The sequence below is a fragment of the Thermobia domestica genome, chromosome 9, assembly GCF_964235325.1.
Source record: "Thermobia domestica chromosome 9, izTheDome1.hap1.1, whole genome shotgun sequence".
Classification (NCBI taxonomy): Eukaryota; Metazoa; Arthropoda; class Insecta; order Zygentoma; family Lepismatidae; genus Thermobia; species Thermobia domestica.
In genome coordinates, this window is record NC_137462.1 from 29,450,786 (window position 1) to 29,476,073 (window position 25,288).

Here is a 25,288-nt window from a genome sequence, read left to right on the forward strand (position 1 = left end):
TACATTCTCGGGTGCAAAAGGAATATTTATTTAAAAAATTCAAGGTTGTACGACTAATATATTCATAGATCTGTTTATAAGTGAATCAATGAATGAATAAATGGATTTATTCTTTCATTATTTATAGATTTCCAAACCACAAATTAGAATTTTTTTCTCGTCATTATTTTACTAATTATGTGTTATTACTAAATATATTCATATAGCAATATATAGAATACTCTACTTCGAAGAAATCGTTGTGACAAGTTTTTATTCTGGCGACATTTTTATTAGGCAACCTAAATTACGTTCCGCTTAGTTTAGGTCAGGCAAGCTTCTGTGTCGCGAGATTTAAGACCGTGAGGTTTTGGACGGGAGATTTTGGGTAAGCGAGATTTAAGACCGTGAGGTTTAGGATGGGAGATTTTGGGTAAGCGAGGTTTTGGCAAGGCGAGATTTTGAGACGCGAGGTTTTGTAGCCAAACCGTTATAAAAATGTAGAAGCACAGGAAAGCAACAATGTTTAAAGAAAATCCAGCAAACACGTCATTGCAAGCAGTATAACGATTTCAAACCATTATTTATATTAGGGATGGGCAAAACCGGTTTTTATAAAAACCTAAAACCGGTTTCTATAAAAACCGAAACCCGAAAACCTACATTTCGGTTTTCTCCAAAAACCGGTCCGGTTTTTCACCGAAACTGGTTTCGGTGAAAACTTTTCGAAAACACATAAAACTATTTCTGTGGAAATCGATTCGGTTTCCGGAGAACAACGAAACACCATTCTGGTCAGAAATAGAACAAATTTTGGGGAAAAAAACGGAATCGGTTTTGAAGAAAACCGAAACCGGTTTTGGAGAAAACCGATAAGCGGTTTCGGAGAAAACCGAACCGGTTTTGGAGAAAACCGATAACCGGTTTTGAAGGAAACCGGAACCGGTTTCGGTGAAAAACCGGAACCGTTTTTTTGAAAATTTTCGAAAACCAGTTCCGGTTTTTCTAAAAACCGAAAAACCACTAGTTTATATATATACAGTATATCGGATGTTCTAAAAATGACGCCCACGGACTACAGAGCACTACTCTACAAGTGAAAATAAACCGGAGAATATAACTTTAGGGTCCTCGTCTGGAGACATAAATTGCACAATGTGGCAACATCGCAGATAAAGAACCACAGAGAAGATATACCAGTCCACCAAATAGTTACATCGATTCTTTCCAGATGGCAGTTAAAGTCGATAGGCATTGACACTAGCACCACCACTTATTAGCGTAACAATCGATGTAATTGGTTGATGGATTCGTAGAGGAACGTTAATGGTTCCAAGTTAATCTGCAACGTTGCCATATTTTGATTCCCCGTTGCGGCTGAAGGAGGCCCCGGAGGGTATACTATCATATAGCATAGCATAGTATAGTCGCTTTGTTTGACCTGAAGCGCTCTGTTAGCATTATATATCCGGAATGGCTTGAGATATTAAATTGCTGTAAACGGTATTATGATCTTTATATCTATTGAAAGCCATCTGCTTAATTGAGTGTGATATTTATCTAAATAGTTTCTCAAAAGAAAAACTTTTGAAAAAAAGGTCCAAATCTCAATTCCTTGTAACTTTGTCTCTGAAATGATATCAAGATCATAGTATTTGACACTAAAGTACTTTGTAAATACATTGCCCCTTTGGTCTCACTTAATGTTATTACTGTTTTGGAGGTTTCCAAAATTTGGTAACTAATACTGTTGCGTCATTTGTTTGCAACACTTAGTAATAAATACGGTATAATAAGTTTTCGATGCATATGCGATTCTAACGTAATGCTATTCGAAATATAGACAGCTTTTTGTCGGGTTAGCAACACTGTTAAACTGATCGTATTGGAGAATACGTCAAACAATATCTCCCTGCCGATATTGGCATCATACTGAACTTCATGTTCTTTATCTGTTAATTTAAAGATCGCAAGGACGTTACAGGATTAATCGTCAGTCCATCCTGTATAAGAACAGGTACACGACATACTGTTGATGTTAGACGCCCAGTTAATTACTAATACAGATTTGTTTTCCGCTGAAGCAGATTTATTTATTTATTTATAATTTTCATTATGTAAGTTTCATCGTTTATGATAGGTTGTTTCTATGGGTTTTATTTTTCTTCCCTTAAAAAAGATTTCGAGAAAACATTACAAAAAAAAAAGCAATGCATATGCAATATGAGAATAGTTTCATGGTTAACTCACTGTTTTTAATCTCTGCTTCAAGTTACATCCATCCATTAGCTTTAGCTACAGAGATGCTTTTAGCTAACCGGATGGGATGCGATAGCAGAGAGAGAAATCTCCGATGCTTTTAATTTTTTTTTCAAAGAAAAAAAAACTATAAAATACAGGTATAGCATATACATACATGATATTACTAACAGTTAGAAATATAGAAAGTTGGTTGTTTTTCTGTCTTACCTACAAAATCTCCATTAGAAATTTCAGTGATTAGGTTCTCCTGCATCTCCAGCCTCTCAAGGTTATCAAGGATAGAAAGAGCATCTGTTGGGATGTTGTTCAGCTTGTTTCCTCCAAGATTCAGTCGCTTTAATTTCCTTTTCGAGAGAAAGCATAATGTCAACAAAGACACGTTACATTAACTAGCTTACATTGTGCCTCCACGTCGCAAAATATTATTTTGTCATTTTAAAATTGTGAAGTGTGATCCCATTTCTAATGTGATCATATGATACGAGGGTATATCTAAAATTTTTCGGCCTAACACTGAAATATAGCACCACTGGTGCCATCTGTGAAAGAAATACTGTATCACATTAAGCTGTCTACCTGCGTCATTGAATCAGTCACTGTTCGTTGAGCTCTTCTACTGCATAACAATGCTCCAGTCCACACGGCCAAACTGATAAGGCTGCGGTGAAAGACTGGCTTCGAGGAGATTCCGCAACCATCCTACGCCCATATTTAACACTACGATCATGGCGACTTGGCTGTGTGGACTAGAGCATAGTCATGCAATAGGCAAGCTCAACGCATACCGAGTAATTCAGATGACTGCCGCCAACTAAATGACGCAGCTAGATAGTTAAAACTGCTACACTGTTTCTTCATGGATGACACTATTTCTTGTAAACGACTTACCAATGACAATATTTTAGTGTCAAGCCAGGAACTTTTGGAAACACATTCGTAGCTCTTATTTATTACAATGCATAGTCTAGCTAAGCATGTCACGAACTTTTTCAAATGATACCCTAGTAGCAAGATAGCTTTCGGTCAGTTGGCACGTGCTTGGCTTTTGGCTTTCTACGCTTGCACTTGGAACGCATGCTTTCATTCAGTCTGCCTTTTGTTGTACTGGCAAGCGAAGCTTTAGACCCTTCGCAGAGCATCATAGCATCACTGGCCGTTCATTGGTTACTGATTGACTTGTAAAACGCTTGCGTCAAGCTTGAATGGAACACTGAATGCAAGTTTTCCCCCATATAACTTCTTTGCTGCAATCCAGCTTGCAACATGCTTGCACGTTTTCCAATCAAGCTGGATGCAAGGTTGACCGACTTGCAATTCAAGCTTACAGCAAGCGGTTTGCAAATTGTTTCTGTTAGTATGGTAATTATTTTTATTAGTCGCAATGTTATACGGATCACAATCCAGTTGTATTCTGTAAAACAAAATTATAATTTTCTTTAATAAAAAAGATTTGAGCATATACCACTAAATCATGTTTAAATATATTAATTAAAATTCTCTTAATTAGAAGAAAATACATATCGTTTTCTAATAATTGGAAGCTACCAAGAATATTTTATAATAATACATCTCAATAAGTTATTAGCATTTGTATAACTTTTTATTTTATTAACTTGAACAATCGACTGTTTTTGAAATTCTCACCTATGAAGTATGTGATGCTCAGTTCACTTGAATTTTATTTTTTCTAGCATGTTGGATGTAGTGTTTAATTTAAGAGGACTACAAGAGTAGATCCTAAGGAGCGCTTGTAGTCAGCAGATCACAGATTGAGAAACGCTGGTCTAGTTCAATACTCACTAAGATGAGTTTAGAATGTTCTTCAATTTTCCCTTTGTAAGAGTTGAGCCCTTTGTTCTCGTACAGATGGACGCCAGACTATCAAAATACAAACTATTTTTCGAATACATCAACAAAGTTTGAAATCTTATAAGTTTGATTTTACTTTATTTCTCCGTAGACATTTGTCTATATCAGAATTGTATATATCAATGGTTCCGTACGGAAGGAGAAACAAGGAAATGTTTTCTACACACACACACACACACACACACACACACACACACACACACACACACACACACACACACACACACACACACACACACACACACACACACACATAAATCTGTCTTCAGCATTAGGGGGGGGACGGGTAAGACCGTTCATATAATATTTTTTTTAAAGCGGTGTTCAAAATATTTATGAAGTTGAAAAACAATGCTGTGGAGGATCAGGGGAGCAGAGTTGTCTTCAAAATTGGGAGGCGGGCAGATTTGAGGCTTATTGTGGGGGACATCAATTTTATCTGACTTTCCTTTGTGGCAATTGGACACAAATCACCACATTTCTCCCCCCAAAAAAACACATTTCAAATCGGATTATTGGGGAGACTGTCCCCCGCCCAGTTCCAGGATTGGAGGGGACGTGTCCACTTTATCCCCCCGGGATTTGCGCCAGTGCACATACACACAAAGTCTAGTTGATCGCCAGAACAGATCTTTTCGAACATTTTTTGTCTTTTCGTTATATATCGTAGGATGTTAAATTGAAACATTTCATTTCTTTTCGTTATACCTATTTTGAATTCTCCCTTCAAGTGTGTCGTCTGTTGTAACTTATTGTAATTATAAAGAACCAGAGACACAATAGTCACTTGATCGTTAGAGTACGAGTATTATCCAAATAGTTTTATAATTTCAACAAAAGACGGCACTAGTATACCATTAATAGTATCATGTTGTTGTGCTTACTGAACAGTATGGATGTTAGATGTCATTCGTGTGGTCTCTCTGTTCTTCGGTCTATATCTAAGTATTAATATGTTCCTTGACGCTTGTGTCCAACTGGTTAGACTGTTTTCGTGCGGCTGTGCGTGGAAATCTATTGTTTGTATAAACTGAAACATTGTGTGTTGCTTACCAAATGCTTTTCTTGGCTGTGTTAAATTATTGGCTGATATTATTTCTGTGAAGATATAACACTGCCCAAATATGATAATTATAACCCTTTTTTTCTAAAAAAAAATCTCAACCAACTTCACACACGCAACCGTTTGTTTAAAATGTTACCAGGTGGAAGTGTTCCTAAACGTTGCAGAACAACTCTGTACAGTTATGCAACCATAATTACCGTAAAGAATGTTAGGTTGCCTATAAGCATTATACTTTACCATAATTAGCCAGCATCGGCTGAGGTGTTTCATAATCTAATTGCAAGAATTACCGTTAGATACAAAGTACAGTAATTTATATAGGACCATTGGGAAGGTATACTCGTTCAGACAAAACAAGAATCATCTGAATCGGTGAACCTACGTCGAAGGTATGCGTTAACATACCTACAACACACATTTATTTATGTGTTTATAAACAACAACGCACACACATTTATTTATTTCTATATTAAATTCCACCAATTATTTCCGAAACACTTCCTTTCATTCATAATCGCCGGTCTCCTTCAGTTTAAAGAACATGACCTTGCGACATTACAGTGTTTATTTCATTTCAACGAAGTTTTTTAGTACGCAATTATATCAACATCGTGCGAAACTTGTCAATTTGAAGCCAAAAAGAATCTTTTTAAGACACCTAATCACGGCGAAAATAAAATACAACTGATTTTACAGTAATTATGTGATATCTTCAAATAGATAAAATATAATCGAAAAGTGGAAAAAGAACTCCTTAGAAAATATTTTAAATGAGATACCTTTATCACGACTCATCTGCTTTCGATTTCCAGCCATTTAGAAAATCGGCATTTATTTTTGTGTTTCTAAATGGCTGCAAACGGAAAGCTACTAGGTGATTCGTGATAACGGTACCTCATATTAAATAATATTGTCTAGAGCGCTCTTGTTCCACATTTCGATTATCTTTTATCTATTTGAAGATATCACATAATTACTGTAAAAATGGTGATATTTTAATTTCGCAGTGATTAGGCCTCTTCACGGGTGTAAGAGGTTTTCAATTCTTCAATCTATTTATGTATAGGTCTACCGAATAATTTTAACAACACTAGGTCAAGCCTTCTGAAATTTCAGATGGAACTTTAACAAAGAGAATTAAAAAATACATGATAATTAAATACACACTAGTTATTTGCTGAGCAAAACTATATATTTTTTCATTAAAAATTAATTATGTGTTGCAGTTTCACCAATTGACTCTTTGGCTTCATCAGACACTGAGATACAGGATAACTGTACAATCTTATATACAGGTCAGAAATCTTTGTTCTGATTGGCTCCTGGCAGCAGCAAATCCCTTTCAAGTATACTTATTTGAAATTTCTATATAGATGCTTTCTATTGTTGCATCCTATATACTGTTTGGCCGAGATCAGTATATATAATTAATGAAAAATATATATATAGTTTTGCTCAGCAAATAACTAGTGTGTAGTTAATTATATATAAAGCAAAGCTTCTACTTATGGAAAACCTGATAATTAATACTTAGAAATCATTGAATAGCATTTTAAATGTAAACATAAGAACAATAAAATAAAATACATACTTTTCTAATCCTTTAAATGCTTGGGGTTCTATCGTATTTATCTGGTTCTCGTACAACAAAAGAATCTCCAATGTGTCCAGACCAAGGAAAGACTGGTCGTGGATGACGGTGATGTTGTTGTGGTTCATGTTGAGAATCAGGAGAGCGTGTAGGTTCCTGAAGGCGAGTGATGGAACAATTTTGATTTTGTTGGTTGATACGTCCAACTGGGTCAACTTCGAGCCAAGGGAACTGAGAGAAGATTGCTCGAGAACTGCTAAACTGCTGTTGTGGATGTTAAGATGGGTAATTTCAAGACCCATGAAAATGTAATCATGAAGTTTAGGGAGGGTGTTATGGCGAAGTTTGAGGTAGAAGATTACTACGGGTTTTCCTTTTAAATTCTCCATCGCCTTACTAATGTGGTTGTAATCTGTATGCTCACATTGAATGTCTAAACCATTCTTTTTCACATTGCAGACACAGGGGTAGATGTTGCTACTATCTGGACACCTTTGGGCTCTAGTTGCTGGCGTAACTGATCCTCCAAGAATTCCCAAGATTAAAATAATCCAAATAGTGCAGTAGTTTTTCTGCTGTCGCAGCCATATTTCTCCTCTTCCGCCAAGAGGTGGTAGATGTCCACCACCCCCAGGTTCCACACTACGCCACCACATTCCTCCTTCCCGCCTTCCACTTCTGACCAATCCGTCCAAAGTAGCGAGCCTACCCCACCAACAATTCAGCTCGCTCTGAGGTTCTATCTGTCCTTTGGCAGCTAGGGCATGATGAACTTTCAATCACTCCAATGGCAGGGAAGAGAACAAACTCAGGAATACCTAAAATGAAAAAGAGAAAACACACATGAGCGTGTGGTAAATGAATTTCAATTAAACTTGCACAGCTAAAAGGGATGGCATTTTCGCTTAGCACACGCAAGATCTTTGTAAAAATTTGAGATGCGTGCTCTAGGGAACGTGTGAATATACATGAGTATGTGCATGTGTGTGCTACTTTCGCATACAAAGATACAGAATACATCAAGTTGAATATTGTGATTGCGTGAATAACATTGCATTAACTTATCTGACCCGAGATTCGTGAAAAGAACATGATAAATGAATTATTTTGCACTTTAATAAGAACTTACTTTAAAAGTTCCAGAGACCCAGATATTTTAAAGTAAATACAATACAATACCAAACACAATCGTAATTTTGTACTGTTGTATATCAGATTTACTGAATATGTGTATTGCTCTTTTCACCTTTGCTAAAATACATGTAACTTAAATAGAAATTAAATCTAACCAAAACATATCCAAAGCAGACACATTATTATTAATTTTTGTTCCAGTTTTCGCAATATATCGTTGCTTTCCTCTTGTCACAACTTTTAATTTTTATTTAAGTTATCAGATTTACTCTTAACACAAGTTGCGATAAAACTGTAATTAATAAGCCTGTTTTGTAGATTCTTATGCGTTTCGTTATTTCAATGTGTCAAACATATAACTTAATGTAATCTTCCTTTTAAAAAGAATGTAATTTGAAAATATAATCTTCCTTTTAAAAAGAATGTAAATTGAAAATATAATCTTCCTTTTAAAAATAATGTAATTTGAAAATATAATCTTCCTTTTAAAAAGAATGTAATTTGAAAATATAATCTTCCTTTTAAAAAGAATGTAATTTGAAAATATAATCTTCCTTTTAAAAAGAATGTAATTTGAAAATATAATCTTCCTTTTAAAAAGAATGTAATTTGAAAATATAATCTTCCTTTTAAAAAGAATGTAATTTGAATAATACGTGAATGTAAGATACGACACATAAAGTAATTTTATAGTAAACTAGCAGAATATCCGTTCCTCACACGGGGAAAATAGGTTTAATTTTGAACATAAAGGGCAATGGAAGTTGAGTTTGGATTTAAACGGCATCGGAATTATCACTGTTCATCTCAACGACCCCGAAAACTATGGATTCGACACTAATATCGGTCATTTTCGGTCATTTTAAAATATATCCTCCCTTCCCCTTCCCTAAGTTGCAGCGTCAAAGTGAAGTGATAAAAAAAAAAGAACATCTCAAGCCCGAACCTCATCTATGTTAAAACTTCGATCGAGCTCGGTCGGGTGGTTCAAGAGTTATAAAGGCACAAACATAGTCACTTTCAATTTTATAGGTTTGGTTCTATAGTGTGAAAATTAAGGGAAACATTGCAGGGAAATTGAACATAGCTACTTTTTTTTAAAATTATATTTGTGCTGTATTGTATTTGAAAGTCAGAAGGCCAGACTGGGTCATCCCTTTCTATGACTAAAATTGAGGCAATGCTATTTTCCTCGTGTATTCTGACATGTATGTATAAGACATCCTGTAAATTATTAAGAGTGAAAGTTTTAATTATCATATTTTTCCCTATTGAGAATATTACTTTAACGTATAATTTATGTTTCAAAAAGAAGTGAAAATGGCTCATTCTGGCTCTCAATTTTTTATTATAGAAACATAAACTATTTTTAAGGAGAGTGTGGCTGGTGAGAATTATTTGATTATCTCTGTACGACACAGATTCCTAATGGTTTTACAGGATTCTCTAATTCATTCATTTTAATTAATTATTCAAAATGTCAATATCCTTTCACCGGGAACGGAATTCGGGACCGCGTCGACCAAAAACACATGTACTATATACTAGACCAACGTGGAGGGCACTTTTCGTAGTATGGCATAAGTAAGTACGCAAGATTAATTGCTATCTATTTTTTAAACCATATATATTAATTGGGTTTTCTTCATTTACTCGAAAATTACGCTTAAACTTATTCTAAATTTAATCACCCATATCACTTTGAAAAACTGTGCGTAAGCTTATTCAATCACCAATATCATTTTGAAAACTATGGATAAGGTTATTCAATCACCTATATCATTTGGAAACTGTGCATAACCTTATTCTAGTATCCATATCAGTTGGAAACTACGTATAACCTTATTCTAGTATCCATATCAGTTGGAAACTACGTATAACCTTATTCAATCATCCGTATCATTTTGAAAACTACGTATAACCTTATTCAATCATCCGTATCATTTTGAAAACTACGTATAACCTTATTCGATCATCCGCATCATTTTGAAAACTACGTATAACCTTATTCAATCATCCGCATCATTTTGAAAACTACGTATAACCTTATTCAATCATCCGCATCATTTTGAAAACTACGTATAACCTTATTCAATCATCCGCATCATTTTGAAAACTACGTATAACCTTATTCAATCATCCGCATCATTTTGAAAACTACGTATAACCTTATTCAATCATCCGCATCATTTTGAAAACTACGTATAACCTTATTCAATCATCCGCATCATTTTGAAAACTACATATAACCTTATTCAATCATCCGTATCATTTTGAAAACTACATATAACCTTATTCAATCATCCGTATCATTTTGAAAACTACGTATATAACCTTATTCAATCATCCGTATCATTTTGAAAACTACGTATATAACCTTATTCAATCATCCGTATCATTTTGAAAACTACGTATATAACCTTATTCAATCATCCGTATCATTTTGAAAACTACGTATATAATCTTATTCAATCATCCGTATCATTTTGAAAACTACGTATATAACCTTATTCAATCATCCGTATCATTTTGAAAACTACGTATATAACCTTATTCAATCATCCGTATCATTTTGAAAGCTACCTATAAACTTATCTATCACCCATATTTGTTCAGGTCAATCAGTTTATCGATTGGTAAATGTCTTATCTTTGGACATTTTTTCCCCGGTAAACGCTATCAATATTTTGGAATTTCTGATGAAAATTCTTCCAGACGTTTATGTGAAGCTTTTAAGTCTTGCGTGCGTGACAAAAGTGTCTTTTGCCTCAAGGAGAGGCTCTCTGCAGGTTTTCTTTCCTGTCTTTTCCAAGTATTACCTTCCACTGTGTGTGTCTCCGGAGTAATTAACTTTCTTTAAGTTCTTAGGAGCGTCGTCTAGTTTTTATTCTTTTCTGTTGGCATCTCAAGTGGCTTTTTATTAATTACTTCCTCCATTTCCCGTGCGTTCTTGTTTTTATTTATGTTTTTGTTTCTTCCCTGAAAGCAGCAAGGGAATTCTTTACTTTATGCAAAGTAACTCCGTATTCTGTTTCAGTAAAAGCATTGCTGTGGCTTTCATAAAGGGTAATGCTATTGCTACAATAACAGAATTGTATCTGGCGTGCAATCCTTCTTGGTATTTCCGAATCTTGTTATAATATCTATTGACATTTTTTTTTAAAAAAAGCATCTGCTTTTATAGACATACACATACACTTCTCTATAAGGCTTCAGACTGTTTCGTTTGTCGAAAAGTGCTCGTAAAGTATTCTCCTTCGGTTAAAAATATATCAATTGTACCGATTCAACTTTTACATTCTTCCATATTTCTGATCCATACTTTTCATTTCCTGGTAGTTTGTCTTCTCTGTATCATTTGATCAGCATCACGGCCCTCCTCTGGATATGTTTTCCTTCCACCATTCTTTCCTAGCCAAAAGCATAATTCCTCCATATCTCATAGCGTTTCTAAACACCCCGTCTCTTCATTTTGACACAGAAACTCGTATTAAATTTGATTAAAAAAAAAACAGCTGGAATTGGAAACACTTCAGATGTCTGGGTTGGCAAGGGTCAGGCGGCGATAACAGCGTCGGGAGTGATGCCAACTCGTGAGGAAAATCTCATTTCGTGGGAATTTCTTTTTTACGTTAATTATTCGGAATGGGATATAAAGGATTTTTTGTTGAAACTGAGAACATATATAGAATTTTTCGCTATATGTATAATCCATGTCAATAAAATTCCCGACGAGCGAGAAGCAGACATAATAAGTCAGTCATCAATAAGTGTATCAGTGATACCAACTTTTAGTTTGAATTTTTTTTTTTTTTTTTTTTAGTTATAGCCAAAGTCTATGCTAATGAAGAGTGACTTAATCGTATGTGATTCTTAAAACTCAAGTACCAAGAAACGAAATGTGTACTCTGGTATTTAAAGAAAGAAGAAAACAAAACCAGGAATGAACGAAAGGAAGAAAGTAAAATATCAAAGAGAAACGATTACTTCCAAACGTTGCACGTGAAATGTACGAAGAACAAAACTTTCTAGCATCATTCGGCTCAGTATAAGGGGTGATACAAGGGTGTCATGGAGTTACTGCATTTCTGTTAACATAACAAAATATATTTGTTCTCGATTAAGGAAAATAACTATTCACCAACTTTTCTATATATGAAGAAGATCGAAATTTATTGATAATTTATCCTGAAATTGAAGGAAACAACACATACTTAAAGTTTCATTTCTGAATTTCATTATTATTATTATTATTATTATTATTAATAATAATAATAATAATAATAATAATAATAATAATAATAATAATACAACATGGGAAATTCAGATGCAAAATTGGATTTTTTGCCTCTTGAGATGAGACTATAGAGTTTCAGGTTGGCACTACTGAGCGCCGGGTAGTTTCTGGTGGTGTGTTAGAAAAAACTCCATACTACATAAGGAGCACTAGAACGACATGTGCAGTGAACTGAGCAGACAGTTCACGGCGAAGAGAAACAGTAGTCATAGGAAAAACCTCAGTGACAGGACCTGCCAAGGATTAAAGGAGATTGTCACTCAAAACTGGGCTGCTTGTGCAAGTGACGGAGAAACTTAAGCAGCAATTTTCATAGCCTGTTTCGACTGGCACGGCCCCGGGTTACATGACATGGGCATGTGGGATCGGTATGCACGCGCGAATCCGCTGGTACGGAACCATCACTCTTAACACGACACCAGTGGTAGCAGAACATGCAATGTGGACCATTTTTGACTGGAAACATGTTATTTGTTCGTATTTCATATAGGCTTAAACAATTCGGCAGCGATCTCTTACATTGAGCCGCTATGAACGGGGCAAGGCGTGCAGAGTCAAAAACATGGATTACCCTAGCAGCCAATAAGCAATATTCTCATCTTCTTCTGTCAGTAGCGTCGTAACGAGAAACTCGGTGGGGGTGTGGTACAATATTATTTTCGATTAAAATCTCGATTTCTGAATTTGCGCCTCTGAAAATGTAGAGCTTATGCAGTGGGCCCGATTCCGTGTGGCCCGTGCGTAAATACGGACCTATTCATAAGAAGAAGCCATATCCATATATATATATATATATATATATATATATATATATATATATTAATGAAACTGGGGCTTATACAAACGAGAATCCGGTAGCTGCGAAATTGCCTTTCGTTGCTAGTGGCTTAACATTGAAATTTTCCAACTGACACGAGCACTTCAAGTCCTGGATTGAAAACGAAATTAAATCTTTCAGTTTTACGTCCTGCGGATACGCCATGTAGGCTAAAGGAGACGGTGATGATGAGAATGAAGGAAATGGTGGATTTAAGGAAGTGGGAAAGAACTGGAGAACCCCGAGAAGACGCACGCAAATGGTGTTTGTCCACCAGAAAGCTCACTTGGTGCGAGCCGGTGTCGAGCCAGGGTAGTCACGCACCTGAGATAAACGTTCTATTACTAAGCCACTGCGGTCCAAGTCTATTATTATTATTATTATTATTATTCAACATGGCGCCGGCTGAAGATCCATGTGCTTTATGCAGGAAGCCAATATTTGGAAAACAGTTGATTTTATCTTGTTGTGTGTGCAAAAATCGGTTTCATGTTAAAAATTGTTTGAAATTTGGACGTGTTGAGTATGAAATATACATGGCAAAAGGTGTTTCAACATATAAATGCCATGATTGCATCAAGAAGAGGGACGACAACACAGTAGTGACCCCAACTATTGTGAAGACAACGAAAGTATCTGAAGTTTTAAACAATGATAACTCATTAATAGAGTCGTGTAGTGAAGAAGAATTTGAAAATAACTCAATTAGCGACTACAAAACAGAAAATGAAAATGTGAACTGCAGCAAATGTTGTAATGTTGTGTCTGTATGTTTGAAAGAAGTGCTGGCAGCTTTACAAACTGTGAGTGATAATTATGAAACCCTTAAGGCTGAAGTCATTTCTCTCAAGCAAGAAAATGTGAAGTTAGTTCAGTTGTTAGAAAAATCCAACACAGTAACAAACGTAACGTATGCTGAAATTGTAAACAAACCGCCTCAGGATACAACTCAGGTGCAAGGACAACAACCCCAAAGCAATAGCAATAGTATACAGGTTAGCAGTGCCAAGGTCAGTTCCCCGAGGCAAGACACAGGCACCGAGTGGCAAGTTGTGCAAAAAGCAGGAGTTAATAGAAGAAAGCATTTGGTTTCTGATAACACGAAGGCACGTGAGCCTGTCAAAACTAGATCAACATTGGTACAAGGAAAAAAGGTGAGTGATAAGCTAAAAGTAAACAAAAAAGCACAAACAAAAGCAGTTTTTGTTACAAGACTCGATCCGACCGTTACATGTGAAGAATTATCGAATTTTGTTAAAGACAGTGCTGATATAGACGTACAAAAATGTGTAAAATTAAAAACAAAATACAACAGTTACTCTTCCTTTTATGTTTCCGTCTTGTCAAATAATTTTGATGATATTTTGAATGCTAATGTATGGCCGGAAGGAGTACTTTTTACTGAATTCTATGGAAGACTCAGAGATGATATTGTGTGTGTAAATACTGTTTAAACTAAATAGAAACATAATGAGCAATCAATTAGATAAGTCAATTATATTGTTTTATCAAAATGTAAATGGTTTAAATAGTAAAGAATCAGACTTTATTGACGAAGTTAATTGCACTGATTATGACTTAATATGCATATCTGAGAGTTGGTTTAAACATAACAAAGTTCATTTTGAACAGCTTACTGAGCAATATAACGTTATACGTAAAGACAGAAACCTTCAACTGACAAATAAAAGTACAGGTGGAGGTTGTATTATGTTTGTAAATAAAAGATTAATGTATGACGTAGTACAGGTACCGTTTCCGAACCTAGATGTGATTATTATAAAGTTATATATACCCAATAATCCCCCAATATTAATAGGTTTGCATTATCTTCCACCTAATTTGCCACCCAAAGAATTTGTAAATTATTGTGATTGGCTGAATAAGTTATTAATTGAAAAAAGTTTGAAAATGTTGCTTCTTGGGGATTTCAATTCTGCAGGTATTGATTGGCATAATGGAATCGTAAAAACAAAGCATTCTTATTTAAAAACAAAAGCTGAGAAGATGTTAGAGTTAGCGTCTATATTTAGCTTAAAGCAGTATAATCAACCATACGACTCTCAGTTGCCGTATAATGTGTTGGATCTTGTTCTAACTGATATTACTGAATGCTCAATATGGTTTGATGTGAGTCCATTAGTCAAGGTAGATAGGTTTCACCCACCTTTTGTATTCGAATGGCAGGTTGACGAAAAGTTAAATTTCTTAAATGCAGATACAGCTCAAGCTCAAGGTGAGTTATATGACTATGTAAGAGCTGACTTTTATCAATTATACGAGGACATTAAAAATGAGATGAAAGTAGATAGGTTTTCAGGAAATGTAAATAACAGTACGGTATTATTGCAAGATTGTTTGGAAAATATATTTAAAGCAAATGTACCGAGAAAGCATATCATACAAAAGAAGAAATACAAAGCTCCTTGGATTACTAAAGAGTTAAAAGCATTAATTAATAAAAAAACAAAATATTTTGTAAAATTTAAGAAAACTGGTAATTTAGTCATTTATGAAAAATTTTCGGTTTTAAGAAAAAATGTTAAAAGAATGTACAATAAACTTAAAAAATGTTATTTTGAGCAATTGGAGAATAGTATTTGTACCAACAAAGTGTATTTTTGGAATAACTTTAAAAAGTCTCAAGACAAAAGTGTACCAAATAGAATTTTGTTCAATGGTACCACCATTACAGGGACAAAGCAAATTGCTGAAGTTTTTAAAGATGTATTTTACAATAATTTTAATTTAAAAGTTAATACCCTAGATTGTGCTGTAGTTAGTAATCTGAACAGCAATAATATAACGATTCCAGTAATATGTGAAAATGATGTTACTGAAGTAATAGGCAAACTTCGGCCATTAGCATCTTCAGGACCTGGGAGCTTTCCAAATTATATCCTTAAAGCATGTTCGAAAGAAATAGCCCCAGTCTTGTCAAAAATATACAATACCTCATTAAGAACAGGATCATTCCCATCTAAATGGAAACATGTACATGTGGTACCGGTTTACAAGAATAATGACAAGTTAAATCCGAACAACTACAGGCCGATAACCTTATTGAACATATTTTCTAAAATTTTTGAAACCATCATTCACAAACACTTGTTTTTTAATGTAAAAAATATATTGCAAAAATCACAGCATGGCTTTTATAAAGGGAAATCAGTTGTAACCAATCTCTGTGAAATAACGGATTTTATCTACTATGCAATGAAAAGTAGATCACAAACTGATGTCATATACATTGACATGAGTAAAGCTTTTGATTCAGTTGACCATAGATTGCTGTTAAAAAAACTGTCAAATACAGGTGTAACACCCTTGTACCTAAAATTGTTTGAAAGCTATTTGACTGGTAGAACATACCAAATTAAAATTGGAAATGTCATGTCAGATTCAGCCAGTATTAGTAACGGTGTTCCTCAAGGTTCTCCTCTGGGCCCATTACTTTTCTCTATTTTTATTAATGACTTACCAACAGTCTTAAATCATTCAAAGGTTTTACTTTATGCTGATGACATTAAGCTTTTTAGTGCAGTAAATAATATTGAGGACAACGATAGGCTACAAGATGACTTAAATAGAATCATTATGTGGTGCAAGGATAACGGTATGAGTATCAATTGTCTGAAAACTAAGTGCATGACCTACAGTAACAAATCGCAATACTATGTAAGTCAATACGAAATACAAGGTACTGTAATACAGAAAGTTGACACAATAAAGGATTTAGGGGTAACATTTGACAGGTCACTAAGCTTTGGTGATCATATACAAAATGTATGTAATGAAGCAAGAAAAATAATTGGTTACCTGTTTAATCAATGGCCTGCTTTCTGTCAATCAAATACATATGTACTCTTATATAAATTACTGGTAAGGTCGAAACTAGAATATGCATCAGTGACTTGGAACAGCCTAACAAAAACTCTCGTAAACAAACTCGAGATGGTGCAAAAGTGTTTTATTAGAATACTTTGTTTTAAGTTAGGACTTGACTATTATTCTAGCACGTATGAACATTGGATAACGTATTTTAATTTGGAACGACTGGCTGACAGGAGAAAATTGATTGAATCTGTATTTGTAGGAAAGTTACTTGACAACCAATATACCTCAGACTATATTTTTAAAAATGTTGATTTTAAAGTTCCAACATATGGTACAAGGGCAAAAATTTTATTGCAACCGCATAATAGAAAACATATTTTAATCTGTAGGATTTTAGAAAGCTATAATGAATGCATATCTTGAAATATGACTTTATTTTAGAATTTTAAATATAACTTAGTAGTTTTTATTTTTATTTTATTTTATTTTTTTACTTTTAATTTTTGACACTTCTTTGTTTTAATAATTGACGTACACTACACTGTCAATGTTTTTATGATATAGATGTAATCATAATTTTATCACTAGCACTATATATTCATTTCTCAAATAATGTAGAATAAGACAAAGTGCTGTATTTTTGCTGTATTTTAGCTGTTCTCAGCACGTAAAATAAAGTTTATTATTATTATTATTATTATTATTATTATTATTATTATTATTATTATTATTATTATTATTATTATTATTATTATTATTATTATTATTATTATTATAGATAGAGACAAAACTTTTTCGTTAATGCGATATGTGCGAAATGTTAAAAAAAAATGCGTATATGTTTTAGGAAACCTCAAAACTTTTCGTTTTAGAGCCAGAAATCACGTTTACATTATCGCGAATTTTTGCGAAATTTAACATTACTTGCGATAAATGCGAATGAAAACGAAAAAGTAGAATTTTTGTTAATTATTGCTAATAATAACTGAAAAGCGCATTTCCAATATTAACTTTAAAAAAAATCTCATTTACGATAAAGTTCTACGAGTTATTTGGTCCAAAAACTGTTTCACTTCATAAAAATGTAAACATCAATAAAAAAAAAAGTTTAAATCCTTGACGGTATTTTGTGCTGAAAAGCTTCATGATCTGTTGGTTGTTTACCGTGAATTTAAAAACATGGTTGGTTATTGAAGTTCTCAACAGTGAGGATAAGGAAGTTGACATTGTATCATTGTTAAACAGTTTATGAAATGAAATGAAATTTTAAGTTTTACGTCTTACGGTTATGCCGGTTAGGCTAAAGGAGACGCTGATGATGTGAAATGAATAAAATGGTGGAATGAAGAAAGTGGGAGGAAGCGGGAGAACCCCGAGAAAACCCACGAGCACGGTGTTTGTCCACCACAAAGCCCACACGGCACGAGCTGGGATCGAACCGAGGACCCAAGCACCAGAGGTGAACGCTCTACCATTGAGCCACCGCGTCCCTGTTAAACAGTTTACAAGTTAATTACGGGTCTTTTGCTGTCAGTTGGTTACGTTTAATATGGTTTCAGTCTCGAGTATTGATGCCGAGAGATTCTTTTCCAAGTATAATATGATTGTTACTGACAGGAGACCAAACTTAAAAGAAGAATTGATAACGTCTTGCTGCATGCTATCCGTTAACTAAGGATGACGTTAGAGGAAGTGTTCAAATTTTTGCATTAACTTCTATATTTCAGTGAATACGTTAGTTAGAATGTGCACCTAATCAAGGTATATTCTCATTTTTGTATTAGATATACACCTTACTACCAAAAATATTCTGTTTACAAGTTCCAAATTTTTTTTTGTAAAGAAAAAAAAACGTGCTACATTAAAAAAATAGAAATGCGACATAAATGCGAGAATTGTGATAATTAATGCTACAAAATATGCAAATTCTTGCGAAAAAGTGTCGTCTTTAGTTGTAGTTGTAGATAGTATATTGTTGTTACAACTAATAATTCGAGTACTACAAACTAGCAATACTACAAACATATTTTAAGATGATTTTCCTTTTGTTGTTGTTAATGCTTGTAATAAATTTCCTTGGGACATAAATTTTGTTTCTATTGTGCCTTTTCACCTTTCAATCCTTCGTTATCGTTCATGTCTTTTAGTAGTAAGTAATTACTTACATATCTCATCTGCATCTTAACTCTATTAAATTATCAAAGACTTGCTAATATTATGTGAGAAAACCAGAGAGAGAAAATCCTTTACATTTTTTCTTTCATTCAGTGGTTAAGCAAAATTCCTTCTAATTTCTCTGACTCAAAATAGAAGGAAGGAATCTACAATCTTGTTTTTTTTTTCTTTTAACAAATGTACAACTATATTTAGAATCCCTAACGATTTTGTCATTTTTCAGCCACGATACTGTAAGGTGAATATACTTCCAGAAGTTAGTTTCTATTTTCAGCACGTATATCCTTAAAGTTACGTGATCCGCATAACATGCAAGCTATTTTTAGCCTAATTAAAGGATATGAGTCAAACAATATGACTCGTCTGTTTTTTTTTTTAAATACAACAACACATGAAAACTTCAGCTCTCACATTAGTTTAAATTTCAACAGTGTTTGAGAACAGTCGAATCAATTATCTCATTATTATTGCAGAGATTGAGAGTGAAAGAATGCTTAAGAATCACGCTTTCGGTTTTTTGAATGACTAATGAAACACCAGCATTTATCAGCGGCAAACTTCTCGTAAATCTAAATTTGTTGAAGCTAAAGTACTTAATTGAGAAGTCAGGTATAAATACAGGGTTAACCTAAATGATTCGTTCGCTTTGAAAAGGCTATATTTTCAAAAGAATTACACGCACACACCTGAAAGATGTATGAAAAGAAACCACAAACTTACTAAGGTGGCAGCACAAGTCAATTATCTTTCCGATCGGATGCGGCAATACGAAGTTACCTATAGTACCTGTCGAAAATGGAGGAAAAGCAAGAAAAACGTTTTTGTGTGCTTTAATATGCCAGATGTTCGTTTGTTCGTGTGAAGTCAGTGCTGACTTGAGGGATTTTGTCTTCCAACAAGACACGGCACTCCCTCATTGACACATCCCTATTCGTGACTTTCTAACTGATGAACTTCCGCATCGCTGGATTGGGCGTATTGGTGAGCATTGTTGCCCTGGTCTCCCTGATCTCCTGATTTAACGCCCTGCGACTTATTCCCGTGGAGGTACGTTAAGGATCTTGTTTACGTACCCGCACTACCACAATCCTTAGTCGAGCTCAAAGTACTCATCAGTGCTGTGGTGCAGACAATTAACAGGACTATGCTACAAAATGTATGGAATGAGCTCGAGTATGGTCTGGACGTGTGTCGTGTCATCAAAGGTGCACATATTGAACATTTGTAGAGGGTGTATAAACTTGGTGAGCTTGCGGTTCTTTCATATGTGTATGTGTAATACTTTTGAAAATATAGCCTTTTGAAAATGAATGAATCATTTATGTTAGCCCTGTATAATTTTCGTCTGGACTAATATAATAAGTAATGATGTTATGATATAAATATTCTGTCCTTACTTATCTTGATTGATCGAGGATACAAGTGACTCAATCTATGGAAGAAGAATATCGAAATCCTGGATTCCAGTCCAAAACATTTCAGTTTTAAGGTAAGATATCTTCTTTGGTAAAGTAGCTTGAGCTAATTTGGATGCGTCATTAGGTGCTTAAGACTAAAGACTAGAGATGACATATTGGAATTCTAATTCATTTATTCAGATTTAGTAGCTATTTTTCTAAACCAGAGTTTGTTCAGAAGGACAGTTGTTTAGCTTGACATGTGGGGAAATGCATTATCGTGTGTCAACGCCGAAACTCTACAACCCGGAACGTTTGGATAGATCTCTTTCGTTTAAGTGGCCGATTATTATACGCTGCACCGTTGAGCGTGTAATTGCTTGAGTAATTAGACAGTTATGGTCATTTTAACTAAAACATGAGTAATTAGTTAAGTAGGCAACCACATGATTGCTATCTAGTTGTGATGATTTTCATGCTGTTCATCCTATAAAGTTTATGTGACATCGCATGTACAGTACAGCGAACATCAAATAGGGCCTGTGTATGAGCAATAGTCTTAATTAACGCTTAATTAATAGGAGTCTGCGGTGACTTCGGCCATTCCCATTCCACTGATTAGGAGTATATACAATATTAAATTATTATCCGCCTAAAATGGACTTAACATTTAACTCGCATACAAAATATAAATGCAGGGTATAGAGAGATGTAGTTGAGAAGCCCTGAAAAAAAAAAAATAAAACTGGTTAAATCGAAAGCAATGTGAGAGGGAAGGAGGTGGGTAACACAGAAGTAAAAGTGAGGAGAACGCGGTAGGACGTCCTTCCTCCACTTCCAAAAATATCTATGGCGTTCCTCCACTTCCTAAAAATTACAATGGGCAAAATAGGCACGGGGGACGCCGTGACGTCATGCTTCTCACTACCCATATCCACTTTTAGGCTTGGGACAACGAGAATACTGATCTGGATTGGCTTGACGCATCATAAAAACCAGTAAAAAGCTTTTGCCTTTGCGTGATGAACTTTAGGCTTTGCTAAACCAAATGGTGGTTCATAATTATTATATAGCTATAATATGTAATATAAAACATGTTTTTAAAAGACGAATAGGTCTGCTATAACTTTAACTCATATGTTTTCTACGATTTGATGTCCTATATAACCAGGGCCGTGCCGTGGCGAGCGGGGCGACGGCCCCGGGCGCCGAAGTAAAGGTGGCGAAAAATTCGGGAGAAAAAAGGAAAAAAGATAGGAAAAATTGCTTGGAATATATGTATGGGGGCGCCGTCGTATACTCTCGCTCCGGGCGCTGATTTTCCACGGTACTGCCCTGTATATAACCCTACTATAGGAAAAACGATAATTTTAAACAAAACAAATAGTAAAATATTTTCAATTGTTAGACTGATCTGATAATGTATTTAATCAGCAACTAAGTTGCGTTGTACCAAAGTTGTGAGCATATTGAAACAACCGACATTCCAAATAACGAGACAATACTTTAAGAAAGACTTATATTGTTCTCTGTGTTCTGTGTTTCCCGTAGAATGTCAAACCACGATTTTCAGAAATATTTCCTTTAAGTACTGTATCCATTAGCAGATAAGATGGTTTCTGACAGTGCCCATATTGTAGCGAAGATTGCCAGTAATGGTTCAAAGATAGTGAAGACAGGAGATTGGAATGCATACACCACTAGATATGAATACAAGAGATTTCATGTGAATTCGATGTTCCCGGGTTCGAATACTCAACTGGAATGTGCCGGTGTCGCCAGTTTTTGTCCCCGGAAATCTGCGCCCTATCGTCGGCATCTGTCGAAGACAGTTTACATGTTATACATTATAAATTGATATCATTAAATATTGCCTTTTTGGATCAAAAGATCCAATATATTTCAATCATAAATTTTCTTCTATACCTTATATCTGGAGAATCCATATAGTGTAGCTAAACCCAAATTATTATTTAACTTAGTATGATGTTCTTATTCTGTAGAAATTTCGAAAACTCGATTTAGGAACCGTAGTTTGTGACCCCTGATCCAAAAACTAATTATTGGCAAAGATGGGTGGCCAATAAGCCCTCTTTAGGTGCATTTTTTGGATCATTCCTAAAATTCTTGTAGGAGAAGCAATCAGTTTGGGAAAGATGGCTTTTTGTCTGAATATTTTATCTGGGAAGGCGAGGATAAATTTTTTCTAGAAAATTATTACTCCCCTGTTAGTTACTCGCTATTTCAGAGGCTAAGGCAGATGTTACGATATTAATTCATATCATTTTACATTTTCTCTTAGAAGACTATCAGTTCTACCCCTATTTTCTGTTCGAAAGTGTGACCCCTGTCGACTTGTGGGAACTACAAAGACAATACCAGGTGTTATGATGTTAAGTTATTGGATGTAAAAATTTCCTAGGAAATTATTACTCGCCGCTCCCATGTCTCACCATGGTTTCTGTTTACTTCAATGATAACGTTATTTAGTACCGTGACTTTCGACATTATCTTTGAAGTAACCAGAAACAGACCGACTGAGGAGCGCGGAGTAATAATTTCCTAGGATTTGTTTTTACACCCACAGGCACGTAGCCAAGGGGAAAGGGGGTCCGGACTCCCCCCTTCGAGACCAGAAATATAAAATAATAAAGAAGGATGAAACAAAATGAAATGAGAAAAAGAAGGATCAGCGTTAAAAATAAACTACAGGAAGCTTTTGGTTACTCTTTCTTATGAGAAGATTTGTATTACTTGCAATACATGGTGGCGAGGTGAGCGAGATATCCTTGCAGAATCAAACATGCTATTTCAATAAGGAATTTTCTACTTATCCTTTAACCTGTCATTTGGAACCGACAGTAGTTGACGGAATAATAAAAACAAAAATTTATATGGAAAAGGAGTTGTATTAGCATTTGATTCAACAGAAAAAGGAACGCAGATATTGTAAAATATTTTACAAGACATTATTGAGTATGTACTTTTTATAATAGTGGATATGTACTTTTCATAATAGTTGAGATCATAATTAAAGGAAAATTGTTATATTTGAATGAACAAAGAAAGGAATGTAAATATTGCAAAATCTTTTTCAATACTTCTTTTTATTCTTTTATTACTCGAGATTTCTTCATAGTTTGTTATTAAAATCTTACCAACATATCCTCATTTTATTGTCCTAACAAACCAATATATGGTGATAGTAAAGCAGTTTACATTGATCAAGCTCCTGAGCCTTCAAAATTTCATATCCCCCCCCCCCGTTACGAAATCCTGGCTAAACGAACCAAGATATGTTCCAGTAAAATAGTTTAGAATAATCGAGCCCCTGGTGTGATGAACACAGTATTTCGTGTCACGGACCCCCCCCCTTCCTTCACGAAATCCTGGCTACGTGCCTGACACCCACCAAATTGTTGGATAGAAAGCATGGAGGCTAATACTGAATACATCTTGTAAGGAATAATAGTAAATGATATGAATTAACATCAAAGCACCTGATATTATCTTTGAAGTAACCAGAAGACAACAGGAGTAGGCGAGGCTAAAGAGAGTGCGTCTTGTAAGAGATAATATGCAATTATATTATTTAGTATGGTAACATTTGGGACGTTCTCTTTGAAGTAACCAGAAATTGACGGTGGGTGGAAGTAATAATTTCGTTGGAAATTTTTATCTCGATTAAACTGGTAGAAAACATAAGGATATAAACTGAGTACGTCTCATGAAAAATAATAAATTATATTCAGTGGCGTATTTACTATTTTTTGGGGGGCAGGCTTTGCCTTGTTCCTGGAAATGTGAAAATTCTGCAAGATATTTCATTTACTTTTATATAGTAAATAAAATTTCGGGAGGGAGGCTTAAGCCCGGAAGTCTCCCCTTAAATATGCCACTGGTTATATTAATGATTCTGATCTTGTGAATATAGTTGTTCTCATGCAATTAGCCAGGTGAATTCCACGTCGTCCAACGTTTCAAGAACCGACAACATCGTTCTCGCCTTCAGAGTAAAGTAAGTGCCCTGAAATACTTTACCCTGAGGATGAGAACAATGTTGTCTGTTCACGAAACGTGGGACGACGTAGAATTCAGGTGTCTTTCCGTTTGGCCTATTCCCGTTTCGCCTACAGATCTTCCAGCAATTTATATATGTCATATCTCAATTTCATCTTACTTGTAAGTGAAACGGGTATTCTCGTTTTGCGTATTCCCGGAGTTATTAGAAGCCAACAGAAGGCCACACTTTTGGACAGAAGTGAGTGCTTTTTCTTTAAAAAAATGTTTTTTTTTAAAATGAGCGACAACATTGGACGACGTAGTTCATTATGATACCAGAAAAGCTTAAGTTCTTATCCGACCTTGTGTTTCAAGTTACCAAAATCCAACAGAAGGCTACACTTTCGGACATAAGTGAGTGCATTTTCTGAGAAACAATATACGATGTTATTATTTTATATTATAATAATTAACGTACATTTTGAATCAAACAGAAGCTGACAGAATGTTACACTTTTGAATAAAAAGTATGTGTGTGTTGGGGGGAGGGGAATGTCTGTTCTAAGAGATAATGAAAAATATTATTTAATATCGTAGCATCTGACTTTGTCATAACTTAAGTGCATTAATTTGCGTATATATATATGGCAAGATGTCAAATAACGTCTGAATTATTTAATTCCGCTGGCCAACTCTCTCTGTTTTTATGAAAATAGCTACTCTCTGTAACGAATTGGTGCTGTTGAAACTCTAGAGTTGGTAAGCAACACTGGTAATGTCGTTCTCATTGTTAATTGTATAGATAGTTCTTGGAAGTATCTTGTAGCTTGTGAAAACCACTAAGAATAGGAAGGGGAGTTGG

At 34.8% G+C, this 25,288-nt stretch overlaps 1 protein-coding gene across 1 annotated transcript in view; it reads right to left on the reverse strand.

Annotated features, from left to right (window-relative positions):
* The window catches only part of LOC145694515 (uncharacterized), a 417,192-nt gene that overhangs the window by 21,971 nt on the left and 369,933 nt on the right, over positions 1 to 25,288 (reverse strand). Inside the window, exons 2-3 of the mRNA XM_081770827.1 lie at positions 6,768 to 7,585; positions 2,449 to 2,585 (exon numbers count right to left, since the gene is read on the reverse strand). Coding sequence (XP_081626953.1) covers positions 2,449 to 2,585; positions 6,768 to 7,423 — 793 coding nt within the window. The 5' untranslated portion in view covers positions 7,424 to 7,585. The remainder of the gene's footprint in view (positions 1 to 2,448; positions 2,586 to 6,767; positions 7,586 to 25,288) is intronic.